The sequence below is a fragment of the Uloborus diversus genome, chromosome 7 (genome assembly GCF_026930045.1).
Source record: "Uloborus diversus isolate 005 chromosome 7, Udiv.v.3.1, whole genome shotgun sequence".
NCBI classification, from domain to species: domain Eukaryota; kingdom Metazoa; phylum Arthropoda; class Arachnida; order Araneae; family Uloboridae; genus Uloborus; species Uloborus diversus.
In genome coordinates this window covers 147,288,671-147,315,119 of record NC_072737.1, presented here as the reverse complement: position 1 = coordinate 147,315,119, position 26,449 = coordinate 147,288,671, and the positions used below count along the sequence as shown (strand labels likewise).

At 35.7% G+C, this 26,449-nt stretch overlaps 1 protein-coding gene across 1 annotated transcript; it reads left to right on the top strand.

The window, feature by feature from the left end:
- Nucleotides 1–6,732: 6,732 nt before the first annotated feature.
- LOC129226473 (U24-ctenitoxin-Pn1a-like) lies at nucleotides 6,733–24,733 on the top strand. The gene is made up of 5 exons (XM_054861082.1): nucleotides 6,733–6,762; nucleotides 12,329–12,380; nucleotides 18,701–18,746; nucleotides 20,963–21,196; nucleotides 24,576–24,733. The coding sequence occupies exons 2-5, from the start codon at nucleotides 12,345–12,347 to the stop codon at nucleotides 24,725–24,727; spliced, it is 468 nt and encodes a 155-aa protein (XP_054717057.1). The 5' UTR covers nucleotides 6,733–6,762; nucleotides 12,329–12,344; the 3' UTR covers nucleotides 24,728–24,733.
- The last annotated feature ends 1,716 nt before the right edge of the window (nucleotides 24,734–26,449 follow it).

The window sequence follows — 26,449 nt, the reverse complement described above, 5'->3', positions numbered from 1 at the left end:
TTTTCCCTCATTTTGAGAGTTTTTGCCAGTTTCTGCCGAAAATATGGCAGAAAGTGGTTTTTGCCATTCCGGTTTTAACCGGTTTCTAACATTGGTTTTAACCGCCTCGGCAGAAACTTGCCAGCCCTGGATGGGCCCCAAAATTTCTGTGCATGTCCCTGAACGGGACCACTGACCCATCTCTTTTTAATGAGTTATTTCATGCAATTTAAGCTTCAAAAATATTTTATCAGTATTGTATAGTAAGTAATTTATTTACATTAAAAGAGCCCATCATTTCAACTTTTTTTTGCAGTAGTTCAAGGATATTATACTTAATGTGACCATACGTCCTGTTTCAAAAGGGACAGTCCTAATTTTAAGTTAGCCCGTCCTGTTGTCCTTGCAATGTTCAAATGTCCTGTTTTCTAAAGAGAAACATCTGAACATTGTAAATGCTTCAATCAAAAGTCGTTTGATGCAGGTTTTTACATTTCTATATCAATAAATTAAAATTATGAAACTGCATAGTTATATGAACATATTTTACGCTCACATGGTCTACTACTCGGGCCAGGAAAGAAAAATTTTATTTATGAATAATTTGCAAAATAACAAAAAAGCAGGTTGCGATTTGCAGTTCTTAAAGCAGTGCAGATTGTAACAGTAAAGCATATGAAATCTTGCAAAAAAAAAAAAATCTTGTTTAAAACCCGGCACCAAATGAGCAACATTTTAAAAATAAAAATCTCAATAAATCAAGAGGGGAGGGGGGGAGATAGAAAATAAAAGTTAAAATAAGAGGCTAACTTGGAAAACAGAAGAGTTGGTAGGTCTGCAATCAGATATTTTTTTATTTTTTGCAGCTTCATTGCAACATTTAAAAAATTAATAAATAAAAATAATTTTGGCACAACCAACTATGAAAAGTTTGCAAATGGTGACATTAAAAGTTAAACTTTTTGACTAAAAAACTAACACAACCCAGGATAAAATAAGATAACTTTAAACAAGTGAATGTTTTGTGATCTAGGTAACCAAGATTTTATTCAACTGTAGAAAATTCAAACTTAAAAAACATTTTATACATATTTTGACAATGTTTTTCCTTTTTTAGTTTTTAAGTGCTTTATAAACATAGATAACAGTAATTAAAAGTTCTTGGAGTTCATAAAATAATGCATTACTGAATGTTTCCCTTTAATTACAATTGAGAACAAGGACTGTTTAAGAAGATTAATGTATAGTCATAAGACATCTAAAGGGTTGTCTACAAATGATGTCAGGCATTGAGAGGGGAGGGAGTTAGATTCGTGAAATCGGGACAAGGGGGAGGGAGCAACAAAAATCACGCATGTTTAAAACAGTATGTTCGAGAAATGAAGTATGATGTGTGAAAAGGGGGGGGAGGGGGAAGTGTTAAGTACGACACTTTGTGATACAGGGGGGAGGCAGGTCAAAAATGTTGAAAAAAGCGTGATATCATTTAGGGATAGCCTGTGAATAAAAAATGATATCATCTATTTTTATTTCTTGATGGAACTGTTTTAAATTCTATATAGTTTACTTTTATTTAATATTCAATATTTCATTATTATCTTGTAATAACTCATAGCTTTGGAATTGGAAGTTTTTAAAAACAAAAGAATAATAAGCCAGATTTTCATTCTCTGCAAAATCGAATGACAGTAGACAACCTTAATAGAATATTACTAAACAAAAAAAATATCATGCTGTTGATTTCTAAGGAAACTTTGAAATGTCAGACGGATTTCATCTGTTCAACATTTAAGTCTAGAAAATTTAACATAAATCTTATTACTCGATAACAGTAACAACGAAAAATCTGATATTATATGCACCTTACACTACCATATGGAACACAATTAGAAAAAAAATAAATAAATGTCGTTATTTAAAACAAAAGAAAATTTTCATCCTTTATATGGGATTGGAATTTGAAATTCTTATAAAAGGAAAATTTTAAAGCCGGATACATGATGTGATATGAAATTAAAGACGAATTATTTGACTAACCCAATACTTTGATGAGCAGATCTTATCCATCGCTGGTTTTAAAAAGATAATATTTCAAAAGAATTCAAAAATCTTGAACGCCCCTTAACACCATGATTCATTATCACGAACAAACTGATGCTCGGGAGCGGAAAAGGTTTGGCAAAAGAGCCGCTTAGCGGGTTATGACTTCAGCACAATTTTCATTCCTTTTCGCCGATAAATTTCTATTGTTCCGTAACATTTACGAAAGCGTGATGATTACACAATCTTACAAGCAAAAAGGAAAATTGTAAATATGAAACCAAACAGAAAGGTGTTGCCATTATATAACTTTAATTTGTCCGGCTTTTCATTTCATTAGACTCTTAAGCGCAGTAATTAGATGAGAAAATGGATACTGAGTCTCTACTCTTCAGTACGCATAGTTTGTCTTTTACACAGCAAAAGATTACAAGGGGACTCCGTGGCAGAAGCTTCGTAGGTCGTGGGTTCGATTCCCGCCAGTGCTTAAGGTGTTATTTCCTTCTTTAAGGTGTTATTTCCTTCTCTTGTGTTGTAAATCTTTCCTGTGTGTGTCCAGAGGCAAGGCACTTGGCACACAGTTTTCTATGTATATGAAGCTGTTTAGCTTCTAAATAAATAAAAAAAAATTAATTTGAATTTTGACATCTTGAATTCAAATTATGTTTTTCGCAATCACGAGTGTGTGTATGTAGGCGTGTGTGTTTAGTGTCGAGGGGGCTATGAGTGTGTGGTATGTGTGTGTGTATAGTGTATGTGTGAGTAGGCATGTGTGTTTGTGTCTGTAGTGCTGGCATAGTGTGGGTAGTTGTGTGTAGTGTAGTGGGGGGGGTATGAGTATGTCGGCGTGTGTTTGTGTCTGTGTGCAGGCATGAGTGTGTGTATGTGTGCGTGCGTGTGTATGTGTGTCTGTGTGCAGGCATGAGTGTGTGTGTTTGTGTATGTGTGAGTGCAGGTGTGTGTATGTATGCGTGTGTGTGTAGGATATGAACGCAACCTGGAGACGGCTTTCGCTAGAGAAGCAGCATCGTGAGGCGGCCGACCGACGGTGGTGCTGCAGAGTGAGGTGGTGGGAAAATAAAATCATAGAAACATCAAAACAGTCAAATGAGAACGCAATAAGCAATCGTGATTGCTCAAAAAAAGCACACATGTTCAAGGGCGCAAAAGAGAAAGAAAAAACGAAAGCGCACAGATTTGAGGATCCAAAAGAAACCGAAAGCGCTCAGGCTCAAGGGCGCAAAGAAAAAAAAAAGGGAACATTTCAAAGTCACCCCTCCCCCCCCCTAATGGCAATCAGGCTTGAAAATGGCAAATGAACCGCAAAGGCATACATTCGAGGGTGCGGAAAAAACCGAAAGTTCACACAGGTTTGAAAGTGGGGGGGGGGGACGAAATTCAACAGGCTTGACTGCGAAAGAAAAGAAAAAAAATACCGAAGGTGCACCGTTCGAGGGCGCGCAGTTCGCACTGGCCTGCGGGCTGACAGGCCGGCAGGCCAGTCCACCCCTGGTTTGTGTGTTCGATTCACAATACCTACTCGCGTCCTGGTTTGATGATTTCCTTTCTTTGTGACATAAATCTTTCCCTTGTTATATTGTCAGTCAATAAAATAAGAAAAAATCCAAAAGTATCGTTCCTATTATATTGCACCCCGACAAGGAACTGACACAGCTCAAAATTTGGGAAAAACATATTTCATAATTTAGAAGACTAGTTTTCCATCTGTTAGTATGCATTTTTAATTTTGACCACAAAAACCAATCGGTAAACATCGCAAATAATTATTTCTTCTTATTGTATTTTTGAAACTAAATCACTTAAAACTACAATTGCTTAAAACTTTAATTTTCTCAAATGCTTTTTTTTTTTTTTTTTGAGTTGTGTTACTTTTTGAATGGGTTGTGAGTGTAAAAATAAAACTTCGCATGCATCCCGCCAGAATAGAATCAGGCCCGCATGAAGCCTGAAAAATGTCCTACAAAATTAAGCTCTCAAGTCTCAACCCATTGTAACATTCTAAGAAAAATGAAAAAAGTCATGTACAAATTTTTTTTGGTCAATTTATTGCGCTGTAACTGCAGCTAGTACAGTGTTGCCAGATGGTCAAATCCAGATTTCCCCAATTCCCTTCCAACTTTTCCCCAAAAAGCGATGTTTTCTATCAAAATTCCCCAAATTCTAAAATTATTTTCCCCGAATATTTTCAAAAATTGAATCGACTTCCTGTAATATTTTTGTTTCTTGAAATTTTTTTTTCTTCCCCAAATAGCCAAATTTTCTTACAAAATTCCCCAACTTTTTTTTTCTTCCCATTTTCGCTTTTTTTTTTTTTTTTTTTTTTTTGTCTTTATCTTTACCCTTCTTTACTAATAATAAAGCTGAAAGTCTCTCAGTCTGGATCTCTGTGACTTGCATAGCGCCTAGACCGTTCGGCCGATTTTCATGAAATTTGGCAAAGAATTAGTTTGTAGCATGGGGGTGAGCACCTTTAAACGATTTTTCGAAAATTCGATTTTGTTCTTTTTATCTTCCAATTTTACGAACATTTTCCCGAGCAAAATTATCATAAGATGGACGAGTAAATTACCAAGTTATCATAACGTGGAACCGTAACGTCGGCAAGCCAATTGGCAAGAAATTCATCATGCATTATTTTGTAAATATACAGGGGAATCAAAAGATCTTTTAATTTTCTACTAGGGGCAAAGCCGTGCGGTGCCACTAGTCATAAATACAAGCGCCTGACCGAGAGATAAGAAATAACCAAATATTTTTTTTTACTCGCATTTACTACTCTGCTTCTGTATGTACATTTAAACTATGATTTTTGTATATATTTATCCATGAACGTTCTTCATCACTTATTTTTACCTGTTTCACGTATCAATTAATTACTCACGCAGAACATTAATGGGAATTCCGTAGCATAATATTCCTCATAATGCGAAATGCGAATTCCATAAAGTTGAGCAAAGCTAAACCAACGCTGTTTGATACAAACAATGTAACTACTACTTCTTGACACGAATTTAAATACGAAAAGAATTCTTTTTTCCCCGAGGGTTTTTTTCCCCCAGCTTTTCCCCAAGAAAAAAATTTTTCCCCAAAAATTCCCCTCAAAATCCATTTCCCCAAAATTCCCCCAGAGAACACCAGATTTCCCCAAAATGGGGAAATTTCCCCCAATCTGGCAACACTGAGCTAGTATCGAGCAAATCATAACAGAAGAAAAGTTATTATATTTTTCAGATTCGTTTAATTGAAATGTTTGACTTGATGGTACAATTTATGAAAAAAAAAAAAAAAAAAATTCTCTATTCATTGAATGTAATAGTTAACGGTATTACTTAATTTTTTACATAAAAATGATACACAACACAACCTCGTTTATCCATACTGACTGTGTGACTAAAGGCAATTTGAAATACCGAAAATTGGACGACCCATATAATATGGATAACAAAAGTACACCCATCTCGCCATGGATGATGGCGCACCCCCCCCTCTATTAATATGGAGCCCTCCCCCCCCCAAGAACGAGTTCCCTCGCAAAATGAGATCAAAATGCTCTAAAATCAATCCAGCTTAAACATTTTGATGGTCACTAGCGTGCGCCATCACCACCCTCCCCCCTCCCTCTTGTGGGCACCCCTATAGATAATAAGCAAAATAAATCCTCAAAGAAGGAGACTTAACATTTATTACGATAAAAAAATGCAATAAAATTACTTACAAGACATTAAAAAATATGTAAAGAATTTTTCACGTCATTTCTTAACAAAGATTTGGTACGTTGTCTTCCGCTTTAAACACGTGTAGGACTTAAATGAACGTCGCGTCGTCACTCAAATGCCATATTATTATTTGATCCAAAAAAAGAAAAGTTAATGTTTGGTGCACTAACTTAAATTATTATCTATGTGAACATAAATGCTAAACAGAATGGAGTGGTTTCCTTCAGTCAAAAGTACTGATTTTAGTCATTGAAAGGGATAGAATGAGCAAAAAAAAGATACATGGACCCAGAAAATACTTTCATTTTCCCCAACAGTTTTCTTTTAATTAATTTTTTAAAATGTCCGATTTTTCAAACAAGGCGTGGTCTTTATGACGTCACAAATGATGCAATTTGGCACATCTTTCTACTACGTTTCCACGTTATGAAAATCAAGTAGCGAATTAAAATTGCGGTCTACGCTTGTTATCAACCATACCGTTGCCAATACAAGTGAGTAAAGATGCAAATTAAATATTTTGCTCTGTGAATGGCAACATTGAATGGCATTTCATCATTTGTGATGTCAGACGACAGAAGTGTAAACAATGAAAGCGCGCCGATTTAAGTAATTTTTAAAGAATATTAAACTTAAATAAATTATTTAAAAAATGGTCAGATCCTATGTTTTTAAGCATGCTCTTTCATAAAAAAAAATACTTTTAAAATTTTGGAAACGACCCCATTCCGCAAATTTGATCCTGATACTCCGGAGTTTGGATCGACGAGGCCGGATAAACGAAGTTCGGCTAAACTTATATGCATATTTCTTTTACATAATTTAAAGAAACAAAGTATGTTTAGAACTCAAAATCTATCATCGCATCGGAAGGAGCCATCTGTCAAGATTCCCATCCTGTACATATGAAGATAAAAAATCCTTTTCAGAGTTCAACTCGTTCCTTTAGAAAGCCTTTTCCTGAATTTACGCCTGAACTAAAGCACACCGTTTCCTCGATTTCAAGGTATAGTATCTTGAGTTTAAAGAACTTATATTTTGCTAACCACTTTAACAGACAAAATGGCATACTATTTTTCTAAACGGTACTTTCTTCGTTTTTTTTTTTTTTTTTTTTTGAAAATCCGAACTACCTATGGTCCCTGTTAGTTTGATTTTTGACGTTCGACTTCATGGATTTTGTTCAGACATTTTCATGGTTATATTGTAAAATAAATCTGATTTAGAAATACTTGTTTATAGTCTTAACAAAAGTTATGTACGTTAATCTTATAAAAAAAACAGTACCTTTAAATTTGTTTTATAAAAGCCATGTAACAGAAACACAATTGGTAGAATTACGGTAACCGGGTCGCGTTGGCGTATTTTTTCAAAAGCTGCCAAATTTGGCACCTACGACTCAGTGTAAACAAAGTACTACAATGTAAACAAAAGAAATCATCAAATGAGAGTTGACCCAAAGACAAGGGCGGAGCTTCGGATTGCTCAAACTATCACCTGGGTAACTACAACTGTTTATTAACCATTTTCTTTCTATGATTACAACCGTAAAGAAAAAAAAAAGCATTAAATTCTTTTTTTTTTCCTTTTTAAAATATTGCAAAATATGGAAAGAAACAAATGATTAAGCCTATTTTTTTAATAGAACTATATTATTTTTCTTACTTTGAAATAAAGTTTGCAGAAAAGACAAATGAGAGGTAACTTTTTTCAAGATGTTAACTAAAACGTGGGAAGATAAAGCGCAGTATCTACAGAGATGAATATTTGAGACATAAAAAGAAACGTGTTTTGGATTCGATACTAACAATAGCGAAATGATGGAATTTGACCTTTTTTTTTTTTTTTTAAGTAAGCAAGCTTGTACAAGAAAGCTAAAGTACAATCCATGACGAAAATACGAAAAAAGTTTTTAAATAAAAATTTGCTGATACTGCTATTTACGTTCCCATTGCAGTAATATTGAACTCATTTTTTTCTGCAGGAAAAAAAAATAAAATATCATGATGTATATGAACGAAAAGTTTCATGACGTATATGGAGTTACACTTTCTATCAACATATTTAATTTCCTAAAGAACATTAAAATGAAACATAAATTTTTACCGAAATTTAACAACAGTAAAAGTTGGATAGAACACGACATTAGTCTGAAATAATCTGAGAAAAAACCATTAAAAATACTTACTGTTTAATTAAGACTTAAAACGATCTACTTAATAAGTTAAATCACATAAAAATATCCATTCAGAGAACGTTATCATAACTAACATTATAATTATAACTTACTGAATAAGTGATTACGATAATTAATACATTTTAAATTTAAGGTAGAACAATAAAACATGAAGGAAAAAACTTACTGCGAACACATTCCAAAAACGTATCCAAAAGGTATGAATAACTAATTTTTAAATCTATAACTTAAAAGAGTTAAAAGTGAAAAAACATTTTGCGATGTAAAATTTCATAAAATGTTTCGAAGATCTAAAAATTGAAAAAACACAACATGTTGCCAATTTTCAGAAAAAAAATCACTTTTGAGAAAATTAAAAATATAATTCTGTGGAATTAAAAAAAAAAAGAAGTAAGGTTACCAAAATTGCTCTGTCGCCAAGGTAAGGTAGCGGGTTGCCAGAATGAAATATTTATCGCCGCGATCCGGTTACCGTAATTCTACCAGACATATACATAGTACATTTAGAAGAATTTTATATGCACATCTTCCCGAGCATAACGTACTTTGCAATCTATAATAGGGAAGTTTTCGATTTTTAGCCTACTTTCCCAGTAAAAGTCAGAAAAAGAAGAAAAAAGCATGAAAGAAGGCTTAAAGCATCTTAAACTGATCGCTAAAAACAAAAAAAAAGTCAAAAATAAATAAAATAATTAAATAAATATCGAAAAATTAAAAATTGGAAAGTAGGGTATTGAGATGGGGGAAAATGTCTGTCGGTCTGTCTGTCTGTCCCCCCCCCTAATAACGTTCGAATGAATAGTCCGATTCGAACAAACTTTTTTTTTGTTCAAAAGATCTCGGCGAGGACACCTCATTCCCACATTTCACTTTTTGATTTGAACTATTTTTAGTTCAATTTCGAACAGTTCAAAAAAACTCAACATTAGCGCCTACGGGGAAATTCATGGCAATTCCGAACTATGAGGCGAATTTGCTTCAAACAAACTTTGTAGGAAAAAACTTTTGATGAAAAACTAGTATATAAAATATCTTTTTGATTTGAACAATCTTCCGTTCAATTTTGAACAGTTCAAATCCGTTAACATTAGCGCCTACGGGGAAACTGAAAGTCAAAGTAGATTCCGCACTTGAAGGCGGATTTACTTCAAACAAATTTTGTTGGAAATAGCTCTTGACGCCAAACTCCAGACTTCGACTTTGAGAATCTAGGGGCCCTTGACTCCGACTAATGTGCCTGACAATTAATCGGACTCCGACTCCCCGACTTCGACTCTGACTTCGTAGCTTTGGCAAAAATTTATACACGAAGGACAAATAACTGACTCCGATTCTTAGATATTCGACTCCGACTTCTTTACTCCAAAATGAGACTGACTCCGACTCCGACTCCGCAGTTATGGTTTTGACTGTGAAATAATTATTGTTGATCTGACTTGTTTTTATTTTTACGCTAAAGTTTTAATTTAGGTATTCGCAACTCCAGCGCTCGAATACGCTACCTTGCGGTGATTTACAAAACTGCCGAAGAAACTAAAACATTACCACGTTGCGTTCCACGTGTGTCTGTTGACGTAAACACAGGTAGTTTGTTCTGAGTATTTATTAACGCAATCGATGTGTCTTAATTTGGTTTCAGCTACAGAAATTAATTCGTCCCTTAGTAGTATTCTCGAGCTTCTCAAAATAATGTTAGTTTTCCTTATTTCCTTCTAAAATATGAGTTGATTGAGAAATGGTGAAAGCGAAAACTCTGGATTAACAAACTTGGATAACGTTATACAAAGTAAAATTTTTTATTGTTTTGTATGAATTTGTAAGAATATGAGTTTTTTAATCTTAAATTAATTTAACTAACCATATTTTACAGCAGCATTTAGTTGGAATGGACGGTTTGCAAAATATTTTCTTGAATATATTATCGCAGAACAAAATGAAAAATGTTTAACCGAGAAAGAATTTACTTTATTGCTTTTATTCTCATTTGAAAGGTTTCGCCAAATTTGTTTAGGGTTATAGTTTTGGTATTGTGCGAGCAAAGTAGCCTTGGCGAGATTTCGCGTTTTTAGTTAAACCATTTTTAAATTTTATCATGAGCGGAATAAAATAGTAGCAAGATTACAGAATTCGATAAGTAAAAAGAATAATGGTCAATCAGCTAAAAAGAAAACTACCACCATATATCCGTAAAAATTTTGTAGATGTTTTTCATAACATGACATAATTAAATCGTAACTCAGAAATTAGAAGCATCGAAACGGAAAAAATTTTAATTAACTGATTCGGGAATTCGAGAGAAATAACTCAGCTACAAATGCAAAACAATAAGCGCTAGCCAAGCAAAGCAAAGAAGTATCATCTTCGTTTGGTAATAATTTGTAATGTCACATTAAATTTTCTAGCATTAATTGTTATTCTTGTCAGGCCACAATTATTATTTAGTTTTATCAAGAATTGATAAATATCGAACTCAACATCGTGAAAATGGCTGCTTAGAACTACGAACTACGTAGTTTGCATTAATGTTTGACGTTTAGTAATTCTTTTTGAATTCTAATCTCTTTGTACGTGGGCCAAAATATCCTCAGGACTTAAAATATTGATTTATAAAGGATAAAACAAAAAAAAAAAAAAAAAAAAATCATACATACGAACAAAAATCACAACACTTTTAGCATTTTCTTTGTTACCACGTGCGTTTGTTTTAGTTTTTTCGTCCGCCATTAGACAGTTACTGCAGTGCCCCCTATAGTTCGTTGGAGTTCCGAATTCAGTTTTCGGCGAATAAACTCGAAGTCATTTCTGTTTCTACATAAAGTTATGCGTAGACGATTTTTTTTTTTGACAATGAAAATTATTTCTTTAAGTTGACATTTTATTGTTTTTATTTATTTTGGCAAGTGCATTAATTCATTTAAAAAACTGTTTTTGGCAACAGGGAAAAAGAAACAAATTTTTTTTTTTTGATATGATGTATTTATTTTAATGAGCTCATTCATTTTAATTATTATTTTTTCGGTTTGAAAGCTGTTAAAGATGTTTTTAATTTAAAAAAGTGTATTAGCTGCTTTGTTTAAACGTTGCTGCTATTTTATTTGTTCAGTTTTTTTTTGCGCATCTAATTTTTTTAGATGAGTGAGGAATATTTTATTCCTAGAAATCAGCTCAAAGTATTATAAAAATATGTTTGAAAACATTTGCGATTTTAGTTATTTTTGAGAATATTGATCAGGTACTAGAAAGTAGTATGGGTATACGGGAAAGTAGGCTCGTCTAGTTCTAGACAGAACTTCTTGTTCAATTTTACTTTTATATGATAGAGTTACATGTGTGAACATCATAGGTGAAAAAATTTCTGCGATACGATAAGTAGTTTTTTTTTTAAATTAATTTTTAAAGTTCAAGCACTTGTGACGTCAAATGGCATAGGAAGTGACGTCATGCGCTCCTCCGATAGTGGAGAAGCCGAAGATCACGCATTCAACTTCGAAGACGAAACGTAAAAGGCTTACCTCCTCGCGTTTAACTCCTCGCGTTTCTAGAACATTAAACCTCTCATCCTCTCGGAAATATCCGAATATTATCATTGATGTTACTTGAGGAAGATTATTTAGATTGTGCTTTAACGAATCCGGCCTCCATAGTGTGTTCAAAAGGATTATTGAATTTCTAAAAAATTAAAATATCAGCGCGCTCAAAATGTCCCTTGCGAAAACAAGGGATCTTCGGCGGAAGGCTACCCATTAGTGCCCTGTGACGTAAGCTCGTGACGTTTCAGAAAAGCGCACTTTTGCGCGTGGATTTTTAAAAATTCATTAAAAATCAATCACGGTGTTTTCAAATTCTAGCGATGGTGAATTTTTTAGTTTTGAGGGTCAATTAACAATATCCAGTAGCCAAAATATGAACATTTAATAGGTTGCAACTTTCCTATTGATAGCATAATCAGTTTGCAACATTAATTTATGTTTAAATTACTTATATCAGTTTTGCTCAATCCGTTGCCCGCGGTCCGCATGCGTCTCACTTATATTCAGTGTTGTTGGACTTGTTCTTCTTGCTCGAAAAATATTTTAATTTAACATGTGGGGGGGGGGGAGGGCGGGAATATTTACACTTCTTACTGCTGAAGTTTTTAAGCAATGCTACTTAAAGTTTTTTAAAGTTTATGTCAACCTCAACCTACAATCCTCTCTTCTCCTATAATGGATATTCATAAACTCATAATGGAGATGATAAACTTGGATCAGTAAAGTCTTGCCCATCATCTAATCAATTTCTCGACAGTAAAATGGAGTGGTATAAAACTTCTTTTAATCTCGTTTAAAAATTTTTCTTCTCAATTTTTTTCAGTACCCTTCCTTTTTATTGCCAGAGCAGTTAAAGAAAATATGTTTAAGTATGAGATGCAAGTAATCGTTTATGTGGTAAGTATATTTTCTTATATGTTCGTAATCAGTATTTTCTGAATGTCTCCAACAGTACGTACGACACTTGGTTTTACAAGATTTTACATTTTTGTCAGACTGCTCTGTAAAGATAATTCAATCGAAAAAGAAAAAAGAAAAAAGAAAAAAAAAAAAAAAAAACAAACAGCGCTTCGCAAACGATTTCAGATTAAATGATTCCCTAAAGAAAAGCGACACTGGGTGACAGTATGAAGTCCTCCTCGCCTCGAAGAAAATGAGAAGATCAAGGGACTGTTGCTCCCCTCCCCCCAAGAAAAATGGAAATTACAAAAAAAAGGGGGGGGAGAGGGAAACTGATCCTGGTTTTGGGTCCCCTCCAAAATAAAAACATATATACTGTCTAACCACGGATTGTATGGAAAGGCAAACATCCGGTTTACACGCGGAAATGGACCCATCTATTAGTTTTCAGGGATGTCAGATTTCGCAGATGTATTTTAGCCTCTAAATTAAGCAGAGTCTCATTCAAATGAGCGGAATACGCGCATAAAATTTTTATTTTCCCCCCTCATTCAGATGGGGTCGCCTTAACTGGATGTTTGCCAATTCCATACAATCCGTGGTCAAACAGTACGCCACTGCGTAGCAAGCGGCAAGAAGGGGACAAACGATCTAGGATGAGAACGGAGGAGTATACCAACCCATCGTATGAGCATAACCAAGCCGTCTTGGGCGGCTGGTAAATATTATTATCTATGGTTAGGAGGATACAAAACGACTAATCGTTACCTCAAAAGTAGGTGGGAAAAACGATTAGAACTACAGTATACTTCATTGTATTCTAACAACTGAAGAGAAATGGATGCTATTTAAGTCGTAGAGGATTATCTCACGTTTCTATCAACCTCACGTGGTAGGACACTTTTTTCACTCCGTCTTTTTTTTTTTTTTTTTTATTGATCAGTCATGGTCAAAACATTACCTTGCATTCTTTTAACCTTGCTCAGATTATACAAGGTATGTCACAATTCCCTCCGGGGCTTGGGAAGTTTATTAAAACAAACTTAGGGGAGAGCGGGGATTGAAGTTCCGTTTTTCAAGCAAGCTCAAAAATTGTTATGAAAATGTTATCTAGAACTATTATTCTGAGATTAAAATATAGTAATGTATGCTCCTGTGATGTAACAACTGTTTTTTCTGCAGTATTTCGCGAGATGTTTTTATAATTAATTTTATAGTACCTAAAGTCGAGAAGGAACAACTTACCCCTTCTTGGGGCTAGTTGTTCCGCGGGTTGTTCCGATATTAACACGACGATGTTTACCGATGATGATTTCGAGATGAACATCGTTTCGAGACAAGTAATTTGTTAAAGGTATAATTTGTGATAAAAAACAAATTTTTAATAAAAATAAGTGTTTATTCAAAGAATAATAAGCAATATTGTCCGAATAATCAGAGTTTTTTTTTTTTGAACTTAAAACAAACTAAACTTATTTTACATTTTAGCATTGATAATTTGTATTTAAAGACTCAATGATTGTCTTTTAAGTACAAATACATATATTAAGGCACAGTTAATAAGTATAGTAACATTATAATATATTAACATAGTAAAATATATTGTAAGAATAGAATAATTAAGAAATATTAAGTAAAATATTTAACAGCTTTTGTAGCTAATAAGCTATGATGACTAGTTCAGTCTGCAATCATAACAGAAAACCATTTTTGACTATAACTGGTACGATACTTTGCAGACGATCCATAAACGAGGTTAGTCCAAATGATAACAATAAACTCCCAATTACTCGCAGGCGGATATTGTTATTGCAGGTGTGTTTATTTAATGTTTCTTTATTTATTTTTGTGTTTATAAATTACTGAATATAGAAAATACTCATTTTAACTTAACATGTGCAAGATCTATTTTTAGACATTCCGATTTCTTTCTTCCCTTTTCTCCCAAAGAAAACACTCTCCTCGGTCACCGAAACCTGACTAGCTAAAACCCGATGCTTTTATCTACACTCCATATGCCTGTAAATGAGTGACCGAGCCAGTTTTGCTAAAAAAAATTCTCCTGCCTTACACTTACTTGTGTTTTTAGTTTACACCTCCGATAATGTCCTACACAAATTTGATTGGGCTAAACTCACAAAGGAGCAGCTGCAGTCTCTGGCTATCTTGACGGCCAAACAGGTAAAGCCTAGACAGATCCACTTGCGTAGGATATGATCTGTTTACTGAGACATTTGCCACGTCTGAGCAACTTTGAACGGTTTTATCTCTTTGGCTACTTTCTTAAATCACCGCAAGGTGGCGTAATCAAGCTCTAGAACAACAAATTTCGCAAATTTCATATTTTCATGAAAGATATTTTGATTCATATTTTGATCTTCAAAAATTTCATTCTTCTATCTGTCTATTAAGAGACAAATATTTACACAAATATTTTCAATGAATCACCGGTGAGAGTCGACATTCTCTAATTTCTATATTTCACGGCAGCGAATATATACATATAATATTTATTTATATGTGTTTTTGCTTACTACACAGCTGCTACAGATCAATAGGGGCAAGGAGTTCTTTGGGGCTAGTTGTTCCTCGGAACAACTTGCCCCACAAAGAAGGAACAATTAACCCCACAAGCACAAGTTCTTGAAAAATTAAATTATTCATTAGATAACCAAACCTTAATCGTTTCAGCGCAGTATTTTAGAATGCACAATAGATATTTGCATAAAAGCAACAAAGAACTAAACTCTATCATTTAAATTTCGTGAAAAAGACCAAAAAGTTCAAAAACGAAAATATTTACAAAAGTGGATCAGTGATGCACGTGCTCAACTTTTAATGTACCGGATGCCACTGTCCTGGCTAATATGGCTGCCATCGGTGCGCTGCAACATTCCATTTTACCAGGTATTTACAAAATACATTTATCTTTTTAGCCTACTTTCCCAGTAAAAGTCAGAAAAAGAAGAAAAAAGCATGAAAGAAGGCTTAATGCATCTTAAAAATGTAGCGAAAAAAAAAAAAACAAAAAAAAAAAAAGAAAAAAATCAAAAATAAATAAAATAATTAAATAAATATCGAAAAATTAAAAATTTGAAAGTAGGGTATTGAGATGGGGAAAAATGTCTGTCGGTCTGTCGGTCTGTCTGCCCCCCCCCCCTTAATAACTTTTGAATGAATAGTCCGATTCGAACAAACTTTTTTTTTTGTTCGAAAGATCTCGGCGAGGCCACCTCATTCCCATATTTCACTTTTTGATTTGAACTATTTTTTGCTCAATTTTGAACAGTTCAAAAAAACTTAACATTAGCACCTACGGGGAAACTGAAAGTCAATGTAGATTCCGTACTTGAAGGCGGATTTATTTCAAACAAATTTTGTTGGAAATAGCTTTTGATGCCAAACTCCAGACTCCGACTCCGAGAATTTAGAGGCACCTGACTCCGACTCCGACTCCTGTGCCCGACAATTAATCGGACTCCGACTCCCCAACTTCGACTCTGACTTCGTAGCTTTGGCAAAAATATATACAAGGAAGACAAATGACTGACTCTGATTCTTGGATATTCGTCTCCGACTCCTTTATCGCAAAGTGAGATTGACTCCCACTCCGACTCCGCAGCTATGCTTTTCACTGTGAAATGATTATTGTTGATATGATTTGTTTTTATTTTCGCTAAAGTTTTAATTTAGGTATTCAGTTTTCCACATAACGATATGCGCAGACGATTTTTTTTTTTTTTGACAATGAAAAGTATTTCTTTAAGTTGACATTTTATTGTTTTTTTTTTATTTTGGTAAGTGCATTAATTCATTTAAAAAATTATTTTTGGCAACAGGGGAAAAAGAAACGATTTTTTTTTTTGATATGGTGTATTTATTTTAATAAGCTTATTAATTTTAATTATTTTTTTTCGTTTCAAAAGCTGTTAAAGAATTTGTCTTTTAAAGGGAAAAAAGTGTATAAGCTGCTTTGTTTAAAACGTGCGGCTTTTTTTTACGCATCTAATTTTTTTAGATGTGTGAGGAATACTTTATTCCTATAAATTTGCAAAAATATGTTTGAAACAATTTGCGATTTTAACTGTTTTTGAGAATATTAATTAGGTACTAGAAAGTAGTATGGGTATACTGGAAAGTAGGCTCGTATAGTTCTAGACGGAACTTCTTGTTTCCTCATTGATTTATTTCAAAGGGAATAACTTACTGGTGGAACTTTTAGCCCCGCTCTCCCCTACAGCCGATACAGCAAAAACGTTGATTTTACTGGGACAGAAATTTCACGCGTTTTATCTCCCCCAAATGATTCAAATGAGACTCTTTCGTAATGCGGAAGGTGTCAAATCTAAAGCCTAATTCTTGTTTCACTCGCTGTAACATTTCGATTTCGATCTCGAGTCACAACTGACTACAACTGTATTTATCTCGAGGACTGCATACTAAGTGCCTTGCCTCCATTATTTTTTTATACCGATAGATGGCAGCACCATCACCGGATCGAACAGTTAATGAGAATTTAGAACTAGCCCAGGAGCTATTAGCTACCTGGTGCTAGCACCCCCAGAAGTATCGTTTCACTTGGAGGACATTGAGACCACGAGCATATTTAAAGTCCCCCAGTCCCCTTTAATGACGACGGTGGATCTTCGACCATCGAGGTTCGAACTCAGGACCCTCCGGACCCGAATCCGACACTCTACCGATCGGGCTACAACGGCCCTCTCTGTAACATGTCAAGATCAATGGTCAGATAATGAGGGCTACACAATCTTAGTGGGAACTGAACGAACATTGATCGTGACATGTTATAGCGAGCGAAATAAGAATTGGACTTTACATCTGGCGCATTAGGAAAAATTGACATATCGAACGTTTGAGAAACAAACCTTACAGACGAGTGGCCGAAGCATTGGTTCGGTTCAACTCGAGGATGGTCTGCACTAATTCTATATTAGCTACCAGTTCGTTTGGCACTCATGGCTTGCTTAAGAAGTTTTCCATCTCCAGCTCGGTCACTTTCCTATGCCGGGCTGATGAGTGCTAATAAGCACGAAACTGCTGTCCTCGGCTGGAATGACTGAGCTGGCGGTGTATTTCATGTATTTCTGCTTTAGCCCTGGCTATTGGGCGGTAAGTTGCTGAATAAACCTTAAACAGTCTATTTCCACAATGAAGTTAACGTCGTTGCTGTGTTGCTGATACGTTTGCTTTAACAGACCTTCCAAACCCCGAAGGACATGTGACACACCTTGTATACTTAAAATACACCGCCAGCTCAGTCATTTCTTCTGAGGACTGCAGTTTCGTGCTTTTTAGCACTCATCAAACCGGAATAGGAATCACATTCACATGGTGTGGAATAGCAATCACATGGTTTGCTAATTCTGCATTAGCTACCAGTTTGTTTGGCTCTCTTGGCTCCCTTAAGAGATTTTTCGCCTCCAGCTCATGTGATTCCTATTCCGGGCTGATGAGTGCTAAAAAGCACGAAAACTGCAGTCCTCGGATGGAATGACTGAGCTGGCGGTGTATTTTAAGTATTTCTGCCTTAGCCCTGGCTTTAGGGCGGTAACTTACTACAAAACACACTTTCCTAGGCAAGGCAAATGTCACAGGCATGTTTTTCCAGGCAGAAATTTATGCTGACATAGAGTAAGCTGAAGATTACATTCAGAGAGAGCAGTATTGTAAGATCAGCTTTTGCGCACGACTGGCAATGATCCTATCAGCGCTTAGCAGCACTCTTTCCAGTTTGTTTAGCTGCGTTTCTGAAGCGTCTTAGTAAATAGGAGAGCCAGATATCAAAAGCCCTAGGCGGTGTGCACCTGTACGGGAGGGGGAGGGGGGGGGGGGGGGGAGAGCGAAGCGACTTCGAACGCAAAAACTCAAATTCTGAATAATCCTGCCCTCATTTACATGGAACTTCTGATAATTTGGACACAAATTGGTACATCTTTTAAAAAATATATTAAGTTCACATTTTTAAATTATGAGAGCAAGAACGTAAAATTTCATATTTTTTAATGTTTCGTAAATAATTTTGTGAATTTTAATTACAAAACATGTTTTTTTTTTATCGTAATAGACGGTAAACTTATTTAAGAGTTTGTTTTGCTCATTTCCCATACTACCTGGATAATCTAGGTTTTCGATTGTCCGGATTGCCATTGGTTCCAGTTAGCCAGAATGAATGAGGTTGTGCCCTGGTTTCAATGCATTATTGCAAACAAAGAAATTTCAAATGTGACTGTGAAGAGAATATTACTTATAATTTGATTATATAAGTTATTTAGGATGGTTTTGTTTTTCATTTTCAGGTGAGCTTTCTGCCACTGTTTTTCGCGTGGGAATATCCTGGCTATCGTAAGTAATACATAGTAAAGAAAACAGTAGAAAAATCTGATTAAAACTTCAACTAATATCAAAGTATTTTCAAATATTATCTCTTGCGTCAAGTCTATCAGATCAACCTATGACTTTTCAGACTCTTCAGAAAATTTAGACTAGAGGACCCCGGTTATGTCATATAAAAACTCCACGCAATCATGGAGTCAACAACAGCTTGCACAATGTCTTGTTGAAAACTTAGGTTCTTGGCGACGTTGGCTCTGCGCCTCACTAGAATCTTATCACTAGCTCTTACTAATTGAATTTGGGATTCAACTGATCAACGGTTTTCCTGTCGTCTGGGATCCAATCGATTTGGTTCCGAGCCCAAGATAGATGCTACAGGTGATGTCGTGCTTTTCTTTTGTGGCATTCGAGTCGGTCTACTGCTGTTACAGCACATTAAAGTCAAATTTTGGCGCATCGTTCTAACGGTCACTTTCGGCGTTATGCCCCAGATTGATTTCTGCGATCCTCTTCTTCATCTTGCTCATCCTCACTGACCTGAAATGTGATCAGGTCAATGAGTTGATTCAACTGCAATCTCTCCAATACCAAACTAAGTCTAACCGGTATGTCCTCATGCGACAAGTCGCCACAACAGAGCAGGTGCTCCTCAGTGGCTTAGTTTTCATTGCACTTGGTACTTCTCGAGACAATTTTAATACCATGGTAAAATCTTAGAGACCTAAAGTGATAAGAAGTCAACCGAGACAAATTTGTCTGGCCTTGCCTATCACCTCCAACGCCCACAGAACCACCAGGATCAGAGGTTCGATACCTGGAATGTGATGGCGGTTGTTTACAGGAGGAGTTAATAAGTGCCCTGCTTCTGGAGAAAATTTCACGGACTCTGACAAGGGTTCAGCAGGAGAATACGGCAAGGATGATTCCCTTTTAGCCTACGGCAACATTACCTATTGTACTTTAAGTTAACACGGGATGGTATCCATTGAAAATGCAAGATAGAGGACTTGAACAAAGCCTTAAGATTTTCCAAAACAGATTCCCTTTTAATTTCCAATATTCCTCCAGTTATCCATCCTGTGGTTATATCACTTAAGGTTGCTTATCTGCTTAAGCTGACAATAGGGAAGTTTTCGATTTTTCAATTTTATTTTTATATGATAGAGTAACATGTATGAACATCATTGGTAAAAAAAAATTTGTGATACGATAAGTAGTTTTTTTTTAAATTAATTTTTAAAGTTCAAGCGCTTCAATTTGCATAGGAAGTGACATCATGCGCTCTTCCGATAGGGGAGAAATCGAAGGACGTGCATTCGACTTCGAAGACAAAACGTAAAAGGCTTTCTCCTCGCATTTAATTCCTCTCGTTTCTGGAACATTAAACCTCTCATCCTCTCGGAAATATTCGAATATCTCATTGGTGTTACTTGAGGAAGATTATTTAGATTGTGCTTTAACGAATCCGGCCTCCATAGTGTGTTCAAAAGGATTACTGAATTCTAAAAAATAAAAATATCAGCGCGCTCAAAATGTCCCTTGCGAAAACAAGGGATCTTCGGCGGAAGGCTGCCCATTAGTGCCTTGTGACGTAAGCTCGTGACGTTTCAGAAGAGCGCACTTTTGCGCGTGGATTTTTAAAAATTCATTAAAAATCAATCACGGTGTTTTAAAACTCGTGAATTTTTTAGTTTTGAGGGTCAATTAACAATATCCAATAGCCAAAATATGAGCATTTAATAGGTTGCAACTTCCCTATTCTTCGAACCTGTTACTGGTCTCAGTCATTAAGTGCAGGCGGTCAGTCACTGTCCATGGTGGGAGGTTATAACTGAAACTAGGCAGGCACTCTTTTACTCGGCACTCTTTTTTACTCTGAGGATCTTAGAATGTTCAATTCTCTTACAATTTCGGAAATAACTTTTGGAATATTCCATGCATCTGTCTCGTATTACCATTCCGCGTCCAAAGTTTGTTGATTTCCGTCGTGTGTCCATAATCACGCCAAAAAGCCTCTTACACAAAACATTTGACTATAAATGAAAATGCAACGAATGCACTCTGCATTTATTCATGTAGTACGCAAGAGTACTACCATCTGTATTTTCGTATCTTACCATCTCACAGTTTTTGTCAATGCGGTGTATTTTTAACAGTATTTCATGTTAGAATGTAAAGGTCTTTTACCTTACGATGTAAGCTCACATATGCATAATATCTTTCAGCCGGGGTGGATTGTCCGGCGGCTAGGCTGAAGATGCAAGAAGATCCAGATAACAGGTGGATGCTTCCGCGTTGCCAACCGGATGGAACGTTTGCAGACCTGCAGTGCCACGAAGAACGGCCGTCCGCGTGCATGTGTGTGGCTCCGGACGGATCTCCCCTGACACTTCCCGGCTTCGGTCTTCCGGTTAAAAGCTGCGATTGCTTCTTGGCTCAGTATAATATCCATGAATACAGTAAGCTTGTCCTTTATGATTAAGCGAACACTGTTATTCAAATTTGAACGGGGATAAGATTCTTCAGACTTTTTGAGCAATTACGATTGCTAATAGTTTTTTTTAATTTGATCGTCCTTGATGTTTCTATTCTATTCAAGAGTCACAACTGACTTCAACTGCATTTATGTCGAGGACTGCATACTAAGTGCCTTGCCTCCATTGTTTTTATATACCGATAGATGGCAGCACCATCACCGGATCGAGCAGTTAATGAGAATTTAGAACTAGTCCAAGAGCTAATAGCTACCTGGTACTAGCACCCCCCAGAGGTATCGTTTCACTTGGAGGACATTGAGACCACGAGCATATTTAACGTCGCCCAGTCCCCTTTAATGACGACGGTGGGTCTTCGACCAGCCAGGATCGAACCCGAGGCCCTCCGGCCCCGAGTCCAATGTCTTACCGATCAGGCTACCACGGCCCTCGTCCTTGATATTGTGGCTCCTTTTTCAGCTTGGACCAGGGGCCTCTGCAGCACCGCCGCCCACTGGCCTCTGCAGGTGCACCTCTTCTGGTCCTGACCACTGTCACCCGAAATCCGGTGGCGTGCATATCCTGCACGCACACGCGCCTTTAAACACATAGACGCTGACATACACACCTACCTTTACACACACACTCACGCCTACGTTCATACACGCAGGTCTACGCCTAGCCTACACATGCACGCACGCACACCTACACACACACACAACTATACACACGTAACTGCCCAAGAGGAGGGGCAGGTTTGAGGGGACATTGGGAGTTTCTAGAAACAATAACTCCAATGAGTAGGGTCCTACCAAAACTCGTGATTGCGAAAAACATAATTTGAATTGAAAATTTCAGAATTCAAATTAGTTTTTTTTTCTTTTCTTTCTACTTTCTTCTATATCTATACTAATATTATAAAGAGAGAGGGTGGATTGTTGTGCGTTTATATGTTCGAGGTAATCTCCGGAACCATTGCAGTTATTTTAAAAATTCTGTCACTATATGAAAGGTGCATTCTTACTGAGTGACATAGGCTATAAATTATGGATATATGTACTTATACTAATTTTTTAAACCAATAGTTTGTCTTCGCTACCAGCTTATGTTTCGCACTGATCTACTGTTTGACCACGGATTGTATGTAATCTGGCAATCTGAAAAGTAAAGACGATTCCATCCAGCAGGGAAGATAGGAAAATAGCGATGGGATATTGATACACGCGTTTTATAATGTCACGAGTGCCTTATTCATTTATTGCATTCTCAGAAATAAAATAAGGGGAAACAAAAGTAGTTACCATGGAAACAACAAAAAGAAAATAAAATATTTTCATTTCGATCAGGAACGTAAAAGCAAAATGGTAAGCTCAAAACTTTGTTGTAAATAAATAAATCAATTAGTTTTTGCCATGAGAATATAGATCGAATATAATTTAGATTTGAAAAATGTTGCTGTGAGCAAATTTTCATTTTTACAAAACTAAGGCTGAATAATAGATAGGCAAAAGTGCGCAACTGAAACAAACCAACTAACACCCCTATAAACTAATAGATACGTCCATTTCCGCCTATAAACCGGATATTAGCCTTTCCATGTAATCGATGGTCAAACAGTATTGTTATATACGTAAACACAAGAACTGTTTGTCTCGCACTTGCATTGATAAAATAGTTTAAGGTTCCGTATGAACTGAATGATAAGTAGAAACAAGTGAAAAAAAAGTAACAATGATGGCATAAGAACCGCCATAACCTATACATGAATTTAGGGCTGCAGAGGATAAGGTATGAAACTGTTTTAAACCAGTTCTTCACTATACATTACCATTTCTTGCATCAAGTACAAAATTTATATTTGTACTTTTTTTTAAGCTGTTTTTTTCGACATAAAATATTGTTACGAGACAAAATCAATGATTAATGAGAAAGAAGGACATAAAATAAAGTAGTACGGCATGTACAGTATACTATTCACATTAGGTCAAAAATTCTTTACTGAGGAAAAATCGCATTATAGCCATTTCGCGTAAGTCGAATCGCGTTGTAGCGGGAGCCGACTGTACAACATTCTTTTAGTCGTGGACATCGCCAAACATTTAGAGCCGCAGAATGTTAATGCATCAAAACTTATTCAAATGAATTATAACTGAGATTCGCTTCCAGGGGCGTAGCTAAGGGGGGGGGTTTTGGGGACAAAAACCCCCCCCGAAAAGTTAGTCTCAAAAAAAAAAAAAAAAAAAAGAAAAAGAAGAGAGAAGAGAAAGAAAAAAAAAAGAAGAAAAGGGAAAAATTCCAAGCGATTATACATATATATATATATATATATATATATATATATATATATATATGTATATGTATATATATATATATATATATATATATATATATATATATATATATATATATATATATATATATATATATATATATATATTTAAGAAGTAACCCCCCCCGAAAGTCGGGTCTAGCTACGCCACTGTTCGCTTCGAGCAAATGAATTTTTGAATTCAAGCAGTGCAGATAGATGATATTAATCCGTGATTCTAAAAGCTGTAATTTAGCATGCATTGCATCGCTTTCCGCATCAGAATCACTATTCATTGGTTGCCCCTCGCACTTCAAAAATTGCAGATTCCAATAAAGTTCTTTTTCTGCTTCGGACAATATGGATATGTCATTTGGAAAACAATCCAGTATTTCCTAACTCAAATTACAAAAAATAAAATAAAATGAAATAAATAAATAAATAAATAAATAAAAATTAATTTGAATTTTGACATCTGGAATTCAAGTTATGCTTTTTGCAATCACGAGTGTGTGTGTGTGTATTTAGGCTTGTGTGTTTGTGTGCAGGTATGAGTGTTTGTGGTAGGGGGAATGTGTATGTGTGTGTAGGTATATGTGTTTGTGTGCAGGCATGAGTGTGTGGGTAGTTGTGTGTGTATGTGTTGGTGTGCAGGCGTATGTGTGTGTATGTGTTTGTGTGTGTGTGTAGTTGTGTATGTATGCGCGTGTGTATAGGATATGGATGCAACCTGGAGATGGCTTTTGCTATAGGAGCAGCATCGTGAGGAGCCGGTCGACGGTGATGCTGCAGAGGGTGCTGGCGGGAAAATAAAATGATAGCACATCAAAACAGTCAAATGAAAGCAATAAGCAATCGTGATTGCTCAAAAAAAAAGAAAAAAATCGGATGTTCAAATAATTCGTTAGATCGGGGTTTATTATTCGTTATATAGGGGTTTTTGCCTTCATTTTAGTCGGGGGAAAAATGAAAATTCGCTAAATCTCGAAATTCGTTAAATAGAAGTTCGTTAAATCGTGGTCCGACTGTATTTGTGAATTTACATCTCTATTCCAGATCCGCAGGCCGAAATGCCCAAATGTCGAGGGGATGGCTTTTTTGAGCCACTTCAATGCAGCCGTGCCACTGGGAAATGCTGGTGCGTCACTCTAAAAGGAGATCCACTAGGACTGCCTTCAGAACATACCCTTTCATGTGATGAACTCTGAAGAACAAACAAAAAAAAAACATTATTCTTAGATTTATTTGTGTGAAATCGGCTGCTTGTTTTGTGGAAATAAAATATTTGAAGATACTTTCGTCATGGATCAAAGATGACTACTTGTTGTAACGAGATTTCAATGACAGTATGTGAAAAGTACAAAAAGTTGTTTTTAATAATGGTTTAATAATTTTCAAGGTGACATGGATTCATTGGTTTCACTACCATACACAGAAGAACCCGTGTTGTCTCAATTTCAAACTGTCAAGGTCAAACTGTACGAGAAAGCTCGTCTTTTTCAATTATTTCGATTTCGCGATGAAACTCTACGTGCATGCACGTCCTATACAATTATCTCGATTTCGTTTCGTCAAACTCTACGAGTGTCCCCGTCTTATACAATTATTTCGATTACATGCACGTCTTTTACAACTATCTCGATTTCTTGGTCAAACTATGTACATGCACCGCTCATGAAATTACCCTCGATTTCGTGGTCGAACTGTACGAGAATGCACGCAGCGGCGTGCACAGAAATTTTGGGGCCCGTCACAAATGACTTTTCCGGGCCTCCCTCCATATTGTTTACCCATATATTTCGTTGAAATATATGGGTAAACAATATAGGTAAACAATATAGTTTCAAAAATATTGGACCCCTTTCAGGCTCGGACCGGACCAACAGGTGTCCCTTCTCCCTCCCTGTTGTAGAAGTATCTCGGTTTCGTGGTCGAACTGTGCGTGCACGCACGACTTATATAATTATTTGAATTACAAGCACATCTTATACAATTATTTCGATTTCGTCGTCAAATCGTACATGCATGTACGGCTGATACAATTATCTCTCTCATTATCTCGATTTCGTGGCCAAACTATGTGCGTGCAATCTGCAGCGCAATTAGGTGTGTAATAAAATTTGCTTGTCAATGTCAATATTGCAACTAAATTTTTAATACAGCACAAACCTCGTTTAACCGATCTAACTGGAACGACATGCAATTATATTTCTTTTTCCATGATACAGAATCAAAATCAATCTATTGATGTAAAAATTTGGCTTCAAAAGCACGAACTAAAAGAATATCATTAAACAAAAGTAGCGGAAAGAATACAAAATGATGCTGTCATTACTAGATGGTGAGATGAATCGTATTTTCGTGTGCTTTTGAGCACCAAGTTTTTGTTTTTTTCCATTTCCCTGATCACTCACCCTGATCACAAGTTAAATTCGAGTGTATATTTGAATGCATTTGTCCTGTGAAAAATTTATTCCAACCATATTGAAGTAATACTTTGATTTTTTAAAAATATATTTGTCTCAACTGTACTAAATTTTGACAAAAACTTTTTCTTGAAGGCATAGCAAATGGTAATTAGTTGTCACCAGTATTGGTTTGCTGTTCTGTCTCGCTGTTTAGCTTTACACTTCAAAGATAATATTTTGAAATTATATAGTGCCTTAAATTTTGCATAGAGGTAAATCTTAATCAATTGAAATATACTTTAAGACATCTACACATTTATAATTGCAAAGAATGCTGAAGGAAAAAAAAAGAAGCAAAAACGAGAACAAGAGAAACTAACCAGATCAAATTTATTCAATTTTATCGTAAATTTCAAACCAAACTGCTAACAAAAAACAAACACAAACCTCTCCTGTTCAAGAAACAATGATGTTAATATTGGAAAGTATCGTCTCTCGGAAGGAAATTACAACTAGCTATTT